The sequence below is a fragment of the Agelaius phoeniceus genome, chromosome 1, assembly GCF_051311805.1.
Source record: "Agelaius phoeniceus isolate bAgePho1 chromosome 1, bAgePho1.hap1, whole genome shotgun sequence".
Taxonomy (NCBI): Eukaryota; Metazoa; Chordata; class Aves; order Passeriformes; family Icteridae; genus Agelaius; species Agelaius phoeniceus.
The window spans coordinates 102,954,853-102,973,852 of NC_135265.1; the positions used below are offsets into that span (position 1 = coordinate 102,954,853).

The window sequence follows — 19,000 nt, forward strand, 5'->3', positions numbered from 1 at the left end:
CTTTTGCCCCAGTTGAAACACAATTTAGAATATGGAGAGCATGCACTTATTTTTCCCCCCAGAACAGCACTTGAAGGATTTGCTACCAATATTTTGCAGGGGTTTGCTGAAGAAAACCTTTAATTATGTTAGGATATATTAAGGGAAAGAATGAAAAGAAAAGAAGGTATTTTTCAAATGAAAATGTCACAGAGACTACAGTTTGTTTGCACTGTCACTGCTGAAGCCCATGTGACAGACAGCAGGATTATTTTTGGTAACTGGGTGGAGGATGGGGAGACTGATACACTATTTGAACTTCTCCATGCCAGTCTCTGCTATTGAAAAAGTTACCAAAAAACTTCTGCTACGTAGTAAGAAAAATTAATTATCAATGGAGCACAGAGAAATTTAATTCATCATACAAAGAATGTTTCCTTATAACTAACTGGTATCTAGACAGTTATGCAGCTATGGTAGGTCATTTTTCCTGCTGTAAATGCCATCACCTAAACATAATTTCTCCATATGCAAAGGCCAGTTGTGGTTCTTCAAAGTATTTGGGAGTAATGAAGGGGGTGAGTCAGCAGAAACCCATGCCTGGAATGAGGAACTCAGGCTGAGTAACAGAAGAGTGGGGGTTTTGCATGAGACAAATGTCTGGATCTGAGCAGCAGAATCACTGTTACTTTATCTCAAAATCACTCACTTCAAAAATTATAATAGGATTTGGAAGTAGTGTCAGATGATTGCTGGCCAGCCTGGACAAATAGCAAATACCTAGAAAATAAAGACTAATCAGAGCTTGGTGGCAACTTATTTGTTAAATAATAATTCTCAATTTAAGATGCAGATACTGCTCAGAGAGGGCATTTATAACATAAGAAAAATATTTGGAAAATGTGAGGGGTCCTTTGGTTAAAAGATATTTTTAAATTTCTAAAAAGAAATGTGGACAGAGCATTAGAAGATGTATAATACAATAACTTAAAAAAAAAATGCTACTGAGTTTGCTTCCTAACTACTGAGTTTTTTGAGTCCAGAGAGATCCATTCCCATGCATGGCCTCCTACTAAGAAGGAGGAGACCATTTCACTCTCTATACAGTTCCTGAAATGCCATAACAAGTATAAATCATTCACTGTGGGTAGGTACCAATTTATTATTTATCACAGTGAAAAAAAAGATATTGGAGACAAAATGGTGCTGCAGTAAAACTTTCATTCAGTTAATGGGTTTAGTTATGATTATTGCATCGGACTTCATTACTTAAAACTGTCACAAGCACTAAATTCTAGACAGGGTTATTGAGTCAACATATTGTTCTTGCTTAGTTCTTTTAGTGTTACTTGAATCCTGTCCTGTTTCTCATAAATTTCCTTTCAGGTAAACTCACTGGTAGCTAAAAAAGGAAATGTATTACAAAAATCAAAGAATTATCACAGTATATCCCTACTTCTGTGAGTAAATTTCCTTTGAAAAATGTCTGAAAAACATTAAGTGCCACTTCAATAAATATGTATAAATTCCTAGCTAATGAAAACATAGGGTAATGTTTTATGCAAACAAGTGTGTTTTCACCAAAAATAATTTCTTTAGCACTTGTGTACCACTTTGCACCAGATCTGTATTTATATCAGAGCAAAAAGAGGGAAATGTGATTTCAGCTTGGGATAATCACACTTTACACACATGCAGCATGTGTTTTGCCTACTTACATGAACATTGCCATTGTTCATGGCAATGAAAATCACTGTCACACTCAGCTCCAGATTTCACACACAGCAGGCTCCAGATTTCATTTTGCTATGTTACGCTTATAGAGCTGAATTCTTCTATGAGCAAAATGCACTCCATCTCTATTGATGTTAAACAGTACTGCACTTGCACTTTGGAAAAAAACTTGTCTCAAAATAATATATCTGAAAGACTTTTCAACTTATCTTGTATATTTCTATCATTTTTATAGGGTTCTGAATGTAGGTTTTCACTCTGTTATACAAATATTTTAACAGAAAATTTTCTTTGACTGTTAAAAGTTCTTGAACAGTACCTCAAAAATAAGGTGCTGCAGGGGAGGAGCAGAGAATAAGCTTAGGCATTACACCACCCAAAGCAAGAAAAGCTCTTGGATGAAAGAGCATTTATAGAAGTCACTGTCCTAAAAAGCCCACAGGCAACCTGGGAAAGTCCATTTACAGTAGGTGCTGGTTCTCATCCCAGTCTGTGTCCTGAAGAGACATATTGGAGGCATTACTATGGGCCAGAGGACTTGTACTTCTTCCTCTTCAGCAGAAATGAATGGAAATAGGATTTCTTGCCTTTTGCCTCTACCCTTATTTGTAAAAACACCAGTGAATGCAAGCTGCAGCCATGGCCCTCTGTCAGCTGGAAGTGGTTTCCTGAGTGAAGATGCCCAGGGAACAGCACTTGGCTCTCTGACAGTCCCAACAACCTGGAGGGCTTGAAGCACTTCAACTGAAGTTAGGAACTGGCCAAGAAAACTTCAGTGTCACATGGGAGACTGCTGCTACAGCAGAGGTCCTTGCAGACAGAAAGGAACACCTCTGGTTGCTGCCCCTCTGGTCCTTCTGCTTTCAGTAGCCATAAGAAAGACTGTCACCTGCTCAGTACGGCCAAGGCACAACCAGTAAATTTCTCTCCAGTACACCCCGTTCTTCCCAGTTACACAATTCTCATTCACTTCTTGCTAACCTATTTCACAGTACTCACACTAAATCTTCCAGCAGCTGCTGCCCCTGACCTTATTCCTCCCCTCCCATTGTCTGCTCTGACAGGGCTGCCCATCCCCAGCAGTATCAGTGCTGCCACAGCCCTGCCTCGTTCTCCACCCTGGCTCACCACGCCAAACCCAGACAAAGGACATGGGAAAATACACATTTAGCAGCTGCAAACAAGCAACCAACTTGTTCTCCTCAGGGGAACAGGAGCTGGTCCTCTGCCATCTCAGTGCTTTTCTTCAATAAGTAGCAGAAATGGTTTGTTCTTCCCCAGGTAGGGAGCTTTCAGAGACAGGATTACTCTACTGCTGGCAGGGGAATTAATGATCACTGAACATAAAGGCACCCAACACTTGCCAAGCATGATTTCCTAGTTGTTTACACTTAGACTAGACATAGATCATCCTTTTGTGAAGTATCTTTCCTGAGAAAGTATAAGGAAGAAGTTCCCTAAAGATGCCCTGGTGGCTCCAAAGAAATGAAGTTTGGGGTGAATTAGATGTCGAGTAGAGATGTTGAGTTCTCAAAGAAAATCTGCTTGCTATTGTCAAGCCTTTGAGATAAGTTCTGATTTGTAGATGCTCAGAAGAGAATTGGTAAGGGCTTTGCACTGCTGCAAAGGAAAGGAAACTTTGGAAAAAGAGTGTTCTGAATGCCTTCTGGTTGATTGATTGAGAAAAATTCTTAATACACATCGATATTTCTCATGAGGTGCATTAGGATATTAGGAAGAGAGAAATGACAGCTGCAGGGATGTTGCTGAGGTAATTTGTTAGTGATGGAGTCATTTTTTTTCTGTCCTGGCAGCCTGCTGACTCAAATGGCAATGTTAATAACCCAGACAACATGAGGAAAAAGCAAGCAAGCCTTGGCAGGGATATGTGTTCTTATCAAATCTGTGAGGGCACACTGCCTTTGCTTCCAGAGCTGTAAGGAGGAAGCAGCTTTGTTAAGTCACAGAAAATCCTAGCAAATTCCTAGAAGGGGCAGTTCTCACAAACATCCCAGGATATGCTACAAAGAAGTGTTCACAGCAGTAGGAAAACTCTGCAGCTCTCATGGAGAATGCCACAGAAAAAGGTATCAGAGGGTGGTGCAAAACCAGTGGAAATGTTCATAGTAAAAAGGACAGAAAGGGAAGATTTGAAAAATGAAAACTGAAAAAGTAGGTGAGTGTAATCATGGAAAAAATCAATGAACCACAGTGCTTCAGCAGATAGAGAAGACTGACACACAAAAAACCTTGCTGCAGTCAGTGAAGTTAAAAAGCATTCAGTGAGAAAACATTATTAGCCAGTGAAAGAAGTATCTTCAAAAGAATCAGTGACAGTATTTCAGGGAAAAGTAGCAGATGATGAACAGTGATAAATGAGTAAAATCTGAAAAATTTTGAAAGTGCTATGGGAAAGGAAAGAACTATATTATCTTTTGGCTAAGAGAACTGAAAGCAAAAAAGGAAGTGGCATGAGTAAGCAAAGTGAATGCCAGGATACTGATGAAGACATTCAGAGAAGAATGATGTCTAACTGGAAGACATCAGAATTGGACAAAATTCACAAGCATCCATTAAATATCCTTATCAACTCATATCTTAGCTCATAACACAGGAAATGCAGCAAAAGGCTGGCTGGATGGAGCACATTTATGAAAAAAAGAAAAAGGGAAAAAAGGAGGTGGCATCCTAAAAACCTGCAAGTGACTCACCAGTTATCTGACAGCTCCTTAATGAAACAATAAGTGAAAATCAGAATATTTTTTTTGATGGCGAGCATTTGGCAAATACTAGAACAGAACAAGGGCCTAGATGCTGTTTTGATAGATTATGAAAAAGCTTCTGAAAGTGTGTCATGGAACGGGAATCCAGAAGCACCTGGGACTGGGAGGGAAGTGCATAAGCAGCAATTCCCAGGGAGAGAGGAGAGGAGAGGAGAGGAGAGGAGAGGAGAGGAGAGGAGAGGAGAGGAGAGGAGAGGAGAGGAGAGGAGAGGAGAGGAGAGGAGAGGAGAGGAGAGGAGAGGAGAGGAGAGGAGAGGAGAGGAGAGGAGAGGAGAGGAGAGGAGAGGAGAGGAGAGGAGAGGAGAGGAGAGGAGAGGAGAGGAGAGGAGAGGAGAGGAGAGGAGAGGAGAGGAGAGGAGAGGAGAGGAGAGGAGAGGAGAGGAGAGGAGAGGAGAGGAGAGGAGAGGAGAGGATTATTTTCACAGTAAGATGCATTGAGAAATATTATTTAGTGACAAGAGAGGAAAGTCTCTCTTGTATGCATTTAATAAAACAACTTGAAATTACATGGTCAGTAGGAGGCAAAAAAATTTTCCATTTTCCAGTTAAAACGGTAAGGCTTCTTTCTTAAAGGAAATAAAAATTTTATTTAGATAGAACAAGCCTATATACCCAAGAAGTCCTGTTGAAAATATCACAGGTAATCAAAACAGGTATTGGTGAAAAAAACCCAAAAAAAGAGCACTAAACATGATAAATGTTAGAAATTCTTCAAAAGATTATGATAAACACCAAAGGTGGCTTTAAAGAAAGAGCGCTTTCAGAGACATGTACAATTCCTAAAGGTATTTCAGCATGCAAAATACATTAAAGATAATCAACATATATGCCATCTACTGCAGTGAGAAATGGGAGCCAAGGGAATTGCACGGCACGCCAAAGCAGAAGTGAGCACTGAATTAAGCAATAAATATGAACATAGATGGGAGAAAGCCTTTCTGTTGATACAATGATAGAGAACAGTCAAAGATATTGCAGAGAATGAGCATATGGTTGCAGGAAGCTACATCAGAGAATGAATACTGTCTAACTGGGTCTCAGGCAATGCTCCAGGACCAGAGAGGAAAACGCTCCCTGTAACTGTCAGCCCTTAGATAGACAAGATGCAGAGTCAGGGTGGATTGGGGAGAAGCTACATGGCTTTGGGGTCACTTTTGTCCTGATATATAAAGCTAGCTTTCTACTGGCACGCCTAAAATACATTCCTTGCACACATTAAATGTTCCTAAGGAGGCACCGCTTGTGGTAGTTATTTGAACACATATTGAGTGAATAATTTTTTTTTTTTTAGCAATGTCAACAACACTGCAAACACACTTATGTGACACATGCATAGCTGTGTTTCTCCAGCTTTTGGCTCATCTGTCCTTGTGTGACCTGCAAAGGACTCCAACCTCATCTTCTCACCTCCAGTGACCTTGTGAAATTGTGACTTCCAGAGAAACCACAACTCATGGCATGTGAAACCAGACTATCTCTACTACTACTACTACTACAACTACACCTCATGATCCCTCTTATGCCCTGCTTTATCTCCCCATCAGCATGAATACATCCCATCATTCTACCTGCTATCTCTCCCTTTCCCTACCTCCCCTCTAGCTTTTGCCTCTTACTGGCAAGGAATGCATACAAAGTAAGGGTGCATTCACCTCATCTTGCAATCCAGCAGAGAGACAGCTGACTTTGCAGTGCTTCCCAGCACACCTAGGCTGCTGCAATCTAAGCAGCAAGGTAAATTCAGCCTGGTTAAAGCCTTCAGCACTGCTGGACCATTTTTTCCCTCACTTCTCACCCACAATTTAGTTTCTGCTTGAACCCCAAGGCCATCAAACAGTACCCAGTGGACCTGCATGTTAATCAACAACAAGCAATAAATTAGGTACTGTTGATGAGATGGCATTTTTTAACAGAGCAGAGACTGCAGACCCTGTAACATGGTATCATGTCCACTTAGCACAGCATTCACAAATAACATTGAGGAAGGAGAAAAATAGCTAAAACATAATGCAGACTTTATCTTTTGGGCCAGGTTCACAAGTAATCTAAGCAACACTGATATGTGTACCAGCTGATGATCTGCTCTGTTAGGTACAAACACTCCAAAACTCCTGCACTGGACTACTCATAACTCCAACGCACAGAGAAATTAAATAGGGACTGTCCTTATAAAACTGAGCCAGGCTTTGTGCCAGTTGACTCACAAGTAATGTTGGAAAGATTAAAATAACACATAATTGCACCAGCTCTCTAAATCTGACCAGGGCTCAGCGGATAAATGTCTTACCTCATTACTTTTAAAGGCTCTATCTCAATCTGGTTTAAAACAGAGCAGGGGCTGTGAACTGCCAATCTGCTGCAGTGTTAAGGGAACAGAAATACCACTACAGATTGGGATGTAGGCTCCAGCAAGGAGCTGTGCTTAGTATTTGGCTTCCCTTTACAGTCCCCTGCTCCTCAGCTCACTTGCTTCCAAGGATCATCACTTCACCCAGTGTGATTGTGTGTCAGCACCAGTTGAAATGATCCCTTTTCTCAAGAGACAGCATTTCTGTGCCTGAAGTGCAATGTTATTTATACATTACAGACCACATTCTGGCTGCCCAGCTCATGCTGATGGCTCCACCACCACCATCACTGAGGAGTACCAGCCAGAACAGCGGCTTGCCTATCTGAGCCCTGCTCTCAGAGACAAGTCATGCACAGTTCATTTGACTTTCAAGTAGGTGGAAGTCCCAGTCTGTGTAAAGAACAGCCAGAGCTAGCTGGAGTCAAATCAGAAAGAGTTTTGCTCCAGCAGGAAGAGAGTTCTTGAGGAGATAGCTTAAAATGGGACAGAAGCCCTGTGAGAAGCCCCAGACAAGAAGTGGAGCATCACTCATCTACATCTCTGCTGATTCTAAATTACCAATGATGTATCTGGGACATATAACAAAGGAGACCTTTAGGGCAATTGTACAAGCAATATCAGCAAGCACTTCATGTAAGAATTAGTCTAAGACATCTCTGTGCCAAATTTCCATTCTAACCCAATGCTCTGCATGGTTTTTCTGACAATTGCTTACCTCTTTTAACTTGTCCAGCTCATTTTGCAGCGTCTGCTTGGATACTTCCACCTCAATGATTTGCTGCCGAAGGACTTCATTTTCATCTTCTGCTTTAACTCGTTTCTCCTCCACACTCTCCAGCTCATGGTGCAGTCTGACAGAAACATCTTTGGCTACCTGGTCAAAAGAGCACAAATGCATGAAGATCATCCATGAGGAGCAACAGCTATGGTATGTCTCCTACAGTAAGAAGCACATGACAGCCCTAGACAGCCAAGAGATTTTTAATTCAATTATGACACTGTTGATGGAACACTCCAAGCCTTCCAAGTGCCAAAATGAATATTCATAGCTAATAAAGGAATCCAGAATTAAAATATATTTGATTACCCATCTCCAGCTCCCTCTCCACATTATGCTAAGGCAGTGTCATGAACAGCAGGAGGAAACAAGCAGGTACCAAAGCCGCCCATCAAAGTCCCAGCACATCACACAGATAAAGCCAAAGACAAGGAATTTTGCTGTAAAGCTGACGGGCCATCCATCAAAGCAGTGTGAGCAGCAGTCACAGCCACACAAACTGGCTGCTCTAGCAGCAATCACAACTAGGCAAGAGTGATACGAAAGCACAGAAATATATGCTAGCTCAGGTTTTCTGAGTCCAGCCTAAAAAGAATAGATATTTACTCCAAAAACATTTATAAAGGTGATACATCATACAACACAAGGAATTATGGAATTACAAGAAGCCAGTAATAAAAACACTCAATATCTCTTTCATTGAAATCTAGGTACAAAATTTTTACTGAGTAATGTATCATTGCTATTGTTATAAGGTTATAATTTGGTTTCCATCATAAAAGAAAAAATGAGATCTGACATTTTAAAAGGTTTGATGACTTGATATGTTACTCTCATTTCCACTGCTGACAACAAATCATTCTGGTTTCAGAAGGTTTTATGTTTTGCACTTATAAGTACAATATTCTTAATAATTCTAGTTGCAAGCAGTCCTCTCTACAGAAGATATTTTAAAGACAGCTGCAAGATAGCAATATCAAGAAAGATGAGTAAAGCTAGATAAGCATCATGTCTACACAAAGCTTTACTTGGTCTTGATGGAAGCATTTCTGAAAGATACAAAAACTTTTTCAGTATGAATATAATTTTGACAGGTATTTGTGTTTGTAGGGAATGAGCATTTTGATTCTCTATCTGCCCTGCAAAAATATTATAACACTCTGTTCCTGTTACAAGTAACTCACTAGACACCAAGAAATGCAACTTAGACTATTTTTTCCAGTTACTTTGCATAAGCAAGAAGTGAAAAGGAAGGAAACAGCATGAACTGGAAAAAGCATATCAGGTTTTGTTTACACAGTATTGCAAAGCTAAGGTTTTCAGTAAAACCAGTAAATCAAGACCCTTTAAATCTTTCAAATGCAGAAATGTAACCTGACTGTATTTCTTTCATTTTGAATCTGAACACATGTTTTTTTTACTCACTGACACATCTTTTTATGGCGATGAGCTGAATACTTGCTCTCCACCACAGCAGAAGGAAATTGGTTGTGACGTTTGGAGAACTACTGCTTGTTTCATGTGTAACCCTCGCTTCCATTGCAGACAGCCACATCACAGTCTGCTCTCTTTTGCTGTGAATATGAATCTCTCAACCCACCTTTAAATCTTGTTCCAGGCTCCTAATGAGCTCTCCATCCACATGGCCTGTTTGTGCAACTTTCAAGCTTTTCTGTTCTGCTTTCCTGAGACGATATTGCAGAATGCGGCAATTCTTGTTTGCCCGGTCCAGCTCTCGCCGGAGCTCCTGCAGCTGGTAAACATCTTCCTCTAAGTAGCTGTCACGCATTTCTTCCATCTCAGCCCGAAGTTCATCCAGCTCATCCTGTGAGAAGTCAAAACAGTGCTCCATCATACCTCTAAATCTCACCCATGGGAGCAAAATAGGAAACATGCTTGCTAGGATACCACATTAATGAAATTATGCAGATTGCAACACGCAGCTCCAGAAGCCACAGGAACAGAAGTTTTAACCCAACACTGAGTAATTATGCTGAACTAAATTAATGAATACTTGTCATATTTCTTTCAACTGCTTTGATAATTAAAAACAAACCAGATGCTCATGTCTCCTGAAACTGGTAACCTTCATTTTACCATCTGAAGTTAAAATTAAAACTGCACAATACTTTACCACCATTTGAACCGATCCCTTGCTTTACCTTAGACTACAGTAAACCTACTTAACCAAGCATCTCAACATCTCTGTGTGGTGTGCCTTTTTAACAACCAACACCTCCTAAAAATGAATTTTTTAGGAAAAAAAAAGTCCCTGACATGAAATACTAAAATGTTCCATATGGAAATGCTGTCCCATCTGAGCCTAACACTGTGCACTGGCTTAATGACACGTGGATTGTGTGCAGGAGAAGGTGGGGTTTTGTTGTGTGCACACACATCTCTATAACAGGACCACAGGAACCAAACAATGTTTTCCCATGTATTCCCATGTGCCCATGGGAATAACCTGCTCACTCTTTTCTGGGCATCATGAACTGTCCCAGTTCCACGTTGTACCATGTGTAGCACTTGCTCTCTAAAGTCAGATTAAAGATTTACAGCTGAACAGGATAAGCTCCACCATTGCCATTTGTTTAATGCCTGCGTGACTGAAGCTCCAAAGCTAGAACTGTTGTAAAGGTCTTCCAGGCAGAGGGGTACAAAGTATTAAACTACTGAATGAGAGAAAAAAAATGATTCTTCAAACTGAACAAAGTTGGGGGAGCAGAAATCAAGAAAAAGAGGCAGGAAGAGAATATTTGAAATTAACTAATTATTTTTTAATTTGTTTCCATAAAATTGTATTTGATATTATAAAATCCAGATTTTCTGTGGAAAATTTTGCTTAAAGAAGATTCCAGGAGAACTTGTACTGGGGCTGGCTGCACTGTGACCCCACTTCAGATCTGTAAATCACTCTTGAAATACCAGGGATAGCTGGAGATTATTTCACACTTGAAATTCCAAAGGTGGCCAGAGAATATTTCACACTTGTCTCAGGTGGAGAGGGCACTGCTATGATGTCAGTACCCTTGACAAAGCCCCCCCTGCCCCGGCTGAACCATCCCTGTCCAGTCCCTGCAAGAACACATGTGCCCATACTCTCCTCTCAACCATTCCCCCTTCCCATGGCATAACCAGACTGACACATTATTCTTGCTTCATTGGAGCTTTGATAACAAATGCAGGGTAGATCTTGTCCCTGAGCACAGTCCTGACCAAAGGAAGATGGGTTGATAGGTTCTTTAGCCTTGTCAGTTATGTTAGAATTACAGTATTATTCTAACCAAAATCCCATCCATGTATAAATACTCCAGTATTTAAACAGCCATGATTTAATTTCAATTAGTTGAGCCAGCACAAATTTTGGGTACACACAAGGCCTATTATTTCCAAAATTACAGCTCTGGGCTCACCAGTGAGGCTTTGCTCCACCAGCACAGCCCACTCAGGACCCTACACCATTTTCCCAGGATGCTCTGAAAGGACAGAGGAGTTTTCTCACAAGCCCACTAAGAAACTGTACATCTTCAATATGTTCAGGTTTCTGCTGCAGGAGCATCCAGTCCCACAGTCTCTCTGGGACAGGGGCAGGATCAGGATATTTGTGTGGATGGATAAACTCAGGGTTACTCCCCAGTGAGCTGGATCGTGCTCACACCATACACTGTCTGTAAAGGAGTAGTGTAAGCACAGTCATTGAGGTTACCCTTGCAGCAATAACATCCTCACAAGTTCCAAATACATTAATTAAGCACAAACATCTGACTTCAATGAAGCAAATGAGCTCTGCAGACCAAACCCAGCAGGACTTATTTCAAAACAATTTAGGATCCAGGCTCTATCTACTCCTCCTCAGGACACAGCCAAATACTCTGGCCAGTTTACAGCCAACACACTGGTGAAGTTTTGATAAATGATGTATATTTTTAAAAAGAAAAACATAGCAATGCATGCTTGATTGGATTGGGAATGAGACCTGCTTTGCTTTTCTGCGTACACACTTATCACTATGCTTCACATTTATAGCCACTTTCAAGAGGTAAAGTGAAAGTTTACCCAGTGAAGATAGGAGATGCAGAAGAAAATGTCAAGGTTTCAGAAACTGATTAGAGAGTAGCAGTGGCTTTTGAACCTAAGAAAAGGAGTACACTTGTGCATTATCAGCTTATTATTGAGGTATTTTGGCTAAGGTACTCATACCAAAAGTAGAGTCTTTACCAGTCAAAGCTAACACAGCCCTATGGAATGAACAGGACCAGAGTTATTTCTTAAGGATTGTCTGCAGACTCAGGTGTTGAATTCACCTCAACTAGATTTAAGTTCAATTAACTTTTTCATGTCATCTTCAGAATGCTAATATTAGATTAGTAATTAGGTTTTAAATTAAAATTTTGAAACACAAATCCACAATAAAGAAAAACAACTGTCATCAACAAATTAATGGGATCTGGTTTATAATCTGCTGTTTACATTTAAGAACTAAGCAATGGCTTTCATGTATAAAGTAGCCTGCAATTATAATGTCATTGCTCATCTCTTAAACTTCCTTCTAATCTTTATCAAGTTTTGTTGGTAGTAAATTTTGTTGGTTTCTAAAGACAAATAATAAACAATATTTGATTTCAAAGCATTTATTGCAACCAAATTTGGAAAGTGAACTTTACATAATTTTAAACAACCCAATCCCTGAAACACTTATCCTATTGAAACTGAATATTTCCAAATCCCATCTGTGGGCATGGGAGTTCTCCCAGCTGTAAAAGTCACTCTGTCTCTGTTGGGGACTTCAATCCAATGTCTTCCCTCACAACAAAGAAGTTCCTCAAAGAGTTGCAAGCATTGGCATGAGTTATGTTTTAGGAGATAGGACTGTCTTTAATCTCCTGGTAAACCAAAGTTTTCTCAATCTCTCTTATCAGCACAACTATGACTTTGCAAGTCAGTGTTGTGGGGTTTTATTTTGCTTGGTTGGTTGTTTGGTTGTATTTCTGTTTTGGGGGTTTTCTGGGGTTTTGGGGTTTTTTTTCTTTTTTTTTTTCTTTTCTTTTTTTTTTTTTTTTTTTGCACTATGCTTGCCACTGGCTTTGGTTATAAATACAAGGTTTGTTTCTCTCTAGTGTAATTTTGCAGATAAATTAAAATTTAGAATACAATGAAGGAGGCTGTACTTTAAAATCTCACACAGTTCTCCTCTCTGATATTTTTTGACTGACACAGTTTCTTTTCCACAATTAATTTCTTTTCTACTTCCAAAATTTTCACATGGAAATCAAACTGTATCCTGACTTCTTGTATTTAGAGATACAGCACCCTTTGGATGAGCCTTAAAACAAGGCAACATGAGGCCACAAACAGTTTTGACTGTATAAGGAGCAGAAACTTCACTGTACAGGCTGCAGGCAGCATCAGCCCATATTCTGCTGTATTGCTGCAGTGCTTGGGGCTTGAACCTATGTAGTCTGTCCAGCCCAGAGAGGAAAAGCACCAGATTAAATCAGACAGATTAAATCTTTTTGAATAGCAATATGAAGTCCTATTTTTATATAATAAATATAAAGAGAGGAACATGTCATCTCTGGAAAATCTGGCTCAGATTTTGTATGTCAGTCAGCATACAATTATAGATACTGGGATAACCTTTTACTAAACCATAAAAGTTTAACTGTAGTTACAATAAAGACACAATATTGCTTTCAATACAGGCCACAAGGCCAGTGACAAGGATGTAGATGCTTTTATTTCTTAACAGTTTATTCTCCTTGGCAAGTATTTGTGATTCTGCTGTGGACACTGAAGCCGTATGGTAACAGATACTAAGTCAGAACTGTTACAATTGCACCTGGAAAATCAGAACAGCTTTAACTCCTCCTCTAAAGTGATCCATGCACAGAAAATGAAGGAAGCTAAGTTAAAGACCCATGGAAGGGGAAATTACAACTGAAACTATGATGGTCCTACTCACTAAACTGGCAAACTACTGCTTTGAAGGAAAACATGTCAATCATTTGTGAACTCAAAGGTAAATGCAGCAAAGCCAAACTTCTCAGCGTGGTGGTTTGCAAAAAAGGGATGCTCTGGCTGCAAGGCAGATGGAAATAACAGATAAGCCAAACCCTTGACTTTATTAAAATCTATTGTTCTTACTACTCTTATTATTGTGAGTTAGAATTAAAGCTCTTTCTCTCAGGAAGTATTGAGCTTCATACTCTAGACTTTAATATTGTAAAATTGAAGAAAGAGATCAGAATAGGCACTTAAAAGTAATTAAAACAAACAGGCAAGAAAGCAGCCATCCCTCTTTGTTCACCTACAAATGGAGAGCTGCTCTCTTCCTTAAACAGGGAGGACCAGCTCCAGCACTCCAAAGTGGCAATTGAAATTGGGAGGTTAAGTGCTTGCATCAGAAGCTTCACTTTGCTCTGCATTCCTGAAGGGGATGAAAGCCTCCTCTCGATCCCTTTTAATTTAATGGTAATTATGCTATTACTTTCCGTAAGAACAGCACGAGGCAGAGAGTCCTGCAAGAAGGAATATTGTTTAGGAAAAGCTAAACTGCTTTTCTGTCCCTATGTCACTCTGGTCATCAGAAAAAAATGAATGGAAGTCTGTTTTCTAACTGGCAGTTCTTTCCAAATTTGCTGTAGAAATCCAAGTTGTACCAGATCCTGAGGCTTTCAGCTCATGGTTTCTCTTGGCCCAAATGAGTTCCTAAAGGCCAGCTCTTTGGGGTCTCATAGGAACCACCCATCTGAGGGTCACAGGGTGGCTGTATGGACTCAGGGCCACATGCAAACAATGCAAACAGCCCCTCTATTTGCAGGACTCCCCAGGACTGCAGTGCAAAAGCAACAGAACCAGGATTCCTCGTTTGCCTGTCGTGTGTCAAGCCAATGTGAACTGGCTGAAAAGGGGAAAGCCTTGTGTGCAACTTCCACACTGTGTAGCCCAAATACATACTGATTGGTCATTTTCTGTCTGTACTGTGCAAATTAAACACTTGCCTGTCAGAAGAGAAGCCATTATCTCATTAATACCTTTACTGATGTCATGCTTGTTTATTATTGATTTAATTACAATGAAGTATAATTAAGAACAAATTATAGGAATATGCCTTGTTTATGATTCTTAAAAAAAAAAAAAGACAGAGAGAGAGAAAGAGAGAGAAAAGGTCAGGCCATGCAGCTATTACACTGAGTAACCCATACTCATCTGAGTCATTCCCACTGAAATGACCAGGAATACTTGCATAACTTATGGGCTCTGTCCACCCAGCCAGTCTGGTTATGATCTGTAACAAGGATGAAAATGAATTTTCTGATAATCTCCACCAACTGCACACTCATTCTGTCCACAGAGCATGCAAGAAACGGATTCCTTTCGAAATAAAACAGAGACCTACACTCTGTAGGTGCATCAAGATGCACTCCAAGCATGCCTCAAATGCACTCCATTACTTGAGTCCTCTGCACAGCTTTAAAACATATGCATGATGGGGATGTTTTGTTCAAGGGACCAGACTAAATGCAGTCCAAAGCAAGACCACTAAACTGCATATAAATACAGAGGAAGGGTCATCTTCACCACTTGCATTTAGGTCAGCCTGCTGATCTACCTTCACTGAGAGGAATTACTGCCTAAAATAAAAAAGCTCTTATCCCAGAGCCACTAAATAGTGGAACGCAATCACGAGTCAAAGAAAACTTGGAAATTATTATTAGGGAGAAATTACATGCAAAAAGCCAGCATAAAAGGCACATGAATACTGAATTCATTACTCTGTGAATATAGTTATACACACTGGCAAAGTCTTTAGGCTCCAGTGAGTTAAAACACATCAGTATGCAGAAGTGATATAAGTTGAAAATACCTGCAAACTAGGAAGACAAAAACACACAAAATCAATAAATTGTATAGTATTGAAGAAAATGTAAATTAATCAGGAAATTCAATTGTCTATGTAAAAGATATGTCTATTAATTTACCCAAAAGTCATATTTATAGATTTTGTCAGTACCATTTTCTAAACAGAATGCTATTTAACATAAATTATATCAAATGAGGGGAGAGTGGGGAAGGGAGGAAGAGTGGCAATTACAGGGGGTAGCTGCTATTGCACTGATGAATCCAGAGCTTCTAGAAAATCCTTGACAAATCTAAGATTCATGAACTGTGATTTTACATAATCTCTGTTTTCATGTTTTAAATATCTCAAACCGTCTATATGTAGGAGATGCTGCTTCTGCTGCTGCTAAGGAATATACACATCCCCCACAGCACTTCACAGCAGAACTGCAGCAGGGATAAATATGTTCTGAAAGGCTTTGATTGGGAAGAAAGCAACAACCATTATTTTTGCCTCTTGCAAAATATGTTAATGAACCCCAAGTCCCTGGGCCCCTGATGTTATTATTTAGCTCTCAAATCAGACTACTTTACAAGTCATGCACCAATCCAACGTGGTCTGAAGCTTGTGCACAAAACCAAGATGTGAACTGAAAAGTCATAGCACCGTGAACACCTGTTGACTTCAGGGCTGGTTTAACTTTGCGGGATCTGAGAGCAGCATCTGGCAGCTTTTGTGCTTCATTCGAACATCAGCTACAGCATTGTTTCGACACATATCCTTGACGGGGGCTGCTGAAGCTGTTGGAGCACTCATCAATGGCACCATCGATAGCATTTCTTGACCCGGTGCATCGCACAGCTCACGCCCTCCAGGCAGGGTGGGGGCTGCCAGGGCTCAGCTGGAGCTAGCAAGGCACATGGCCTCGCCATTCTCCCCCCAGAGTGACATCCTCCTCCTCCTCCTCCTCGGCAGCTGACCGTCCCTCGGCTGAGCCCAGCCACCTGGGGCCTGTGCCCCGGGCAGGGCTGTCAACCTCCATTCCCTCAGGAGATGCCACTCTCCAGGTGGGAACAGCAGCATGTCGAGCAGGGATGTGCGGTGAGCTTTATCCTGCTAACCCTGGCAACCCTCACTAAACGGGAAAAAACTGGTGCCGTCACTGTACATCATTTTTTGCTCTGCAAAACCCTTTGACATCCACAAATCCCTGCAGTTTAATAAAAGAAGTGGTGGAATTACTCCCGCAGAGTTCAGCGCAAGGCTGCAACTCAAAGAGCTACGGTTTCAAGTGAGTAAAGAAACACAATGTAACCTCATATGACACACATTGTGATTTTAAACAAAAATGAACATAGTTTAGATGCATCAGAGTGGAATACAGGGCCTGCAGTGGTCCCTTAGTCAATTTATATCCAGAATATGTCATAGTTACAAATGAGTCCAGAAAGAAAAAAAGACAAAGCAAGACAAAAAAGACAGTTATCTAATAAATCCAAGATAGTATATTGTCTGTGCTAATCCACACTGCAGCAGCATTTCCAGCATATTGAACTTGTACAGCACAGGCACAAAGAGAAGGGCAGGTAAAGAAAAGCACAGCAAGCACCAGTTTTATTTTAAGGGCTGTAGGAAGTGTCACGCCTCGCGTAGGAGGCAGCTTTCACATTAGGGCCTCGAAGGGTGCAAAGAGAAAAGGGGCGTGTGTTGTGACTAAAACACCACTGCTCTTTCTGCTAGCACATTTATTTAATTAACACAGTATTAACTAAAGTTGGGGTGAGACAAATAAAAAACATCTCTAATTGCTAAAATTTGGGCCCCTTTCCTTAAGATTCCTCACCCTTCAGAGGGCTCTACATCACAAAGGGTTTCTTTCCAAGTTTCCCAAGGACTCGCATGGTGAATGCCACTTCTCTGTGTGCTGGACACTTTAAAGCAAACTTGAAAATCAACCACTTGTGTGGGCAGTGTTTTGCTACTACAAACAGGACTGATGAGCAATAACTAAAACTTTATTTACTACCAGCAGTTACCAAGGATCTCCTGGTCCTGTAGAGTCAGGCACCATGACAAAATTTCTCTTTTTAGACATCAACAGCTAAGTGATATATTTTAAAATGCTTCTGTAGTATTACAGTCTTCCCCCACAGGTAGCTGAAATAAGGTCATGCAAGGAATACATGAAACTGAAATCAATGATGAGACTTCACAGAGGTAGTAGAAGAGAGGCTTCTCAATGTAAACACGTCTCCACATGCACTTCACCTACAGGCTTAGCTTTGCAGCTAGTTAGCTATGGCTAGAGCCAAATTCTTATCTAGGGTAAAGCTCTGGAAATACATAAGGTGGAAACTTAACACCAAGTTAAAATCTGGCTCATGGTATAAGAAGTCTGAGATGTTTGCAGAAGCAGCAGCTTGCTCTGCATTTGGGGAGACTTTGTAGTACTTAGTGTGTAGAAACAAAAACAAATTATTGGGTTTGTTTTGGATTTTTCTTTCTGATAACACTTAAATCTCTAGTAATCTTTAGCACTAAGTCTGTGTGTGTGTGTGTATCTTCTATAACCTGTTACAGACACATGAAAGATACATGAAAGACCTTCCTATGTGAAAGATAAAATTCCCTGAAAAAGACTTTATTATGTGCACTTAGGGCTGCACTCCAGCTGCAGGGAGGGATAAGGAGGAGTGAAAACCACAAAATTTGGCTTGTGGCCATGCTCAGGAAATTAACAGTTTCTTCTGGGATTTATCTAATCATTTGTCTATTTACAGTTGACAGCATCCCTGTTATCCCTTAGCCCCCTCTGGAGAAGCACAGCTCACTCCAATGCCAACCAAGAGAACTGCATTGTAAAAAACACATGGAACAAACCCACAAGTAAACAACTCAGACAGTGATGTGGTTTTAATTTGCAGACTTTTTTAATAGGTTTTTCTAGGAAAGGCGAATGAGGTTTGGGAATTCTCCTGACAATTTTTGCATCACTGGGCTGCACCAGGACATGCCCACCAAAGAAACCAGTCTGTATTATCCTACCAGACTCAGAAATACTTTTAACTTGATGAAGCCACAATCTGAATCAAAAAAAGTGGAAAAAGAGGAAACAACTGCTGTAGATGATGAAGACATCAAGGTGAAAGATCTGAAGACATTGTTGCACAGGGTGAAAATTTTGGAATTAAGCAGAATAAAGTTCTTCACCTAAGACTTGCCCTTGTAAACTAGGTCCCATGATCACAGGGTTCCTCAGGTGGGACACACTAACAAGGATCTGTCCTAGACAATTCAAACACACTTTCCCCCCCTCAATTTCCCATAGTTAAAAATCACTTTCAGTATAAAGAAAGAGAGCTTGAAACACACTTTGCAATGGGTTTAAGTATATAATACTCATATACTTGTTCAAATCCTGAAATGCAAAGAGATGCTTTTGGACTTCATGACTTCTAATGGCAGTGCCAGTTAGCTACTCCTTAAGTGATTCCCATTATCAATTCTGATTTCACTACATCTCCTTTTGC

At 40.4% G+C, this 19,000-nt stretch overlaps 1 protein-coding gene across 7 annotated transcripts in view; it reads right to left on the reverse strand.

The window, feature by feature from the left end:
* Window positions 1-19,000, reverse strand: part of MTCL1 (microtubule crosslinking factor 1) — a 103,131-nt gene that overhangs the window by 81,339 nt on the left and 2,792 nt on the right. For all 7 annotated transcript variants that reach the window (XM_077184255.1, XM_077184260.1, XM_077184256.1 and 4 more), the window contains exons 2-3: window positions 9,225-9,449; window positions 7,562-7,720 (exon numbers count right to left, since the gene is read on the reverse strand). In XM_077184255.1, the coding sequence (XP_077040370.1) occupies window positions 7,562-7,720; window positions 9,225-9,449 (384 nt within the window). The remainder of the gene's footprint in view (window positions 1-7,561; window positions 7,721-9,224; window positions 9,450-19,000) is intronic.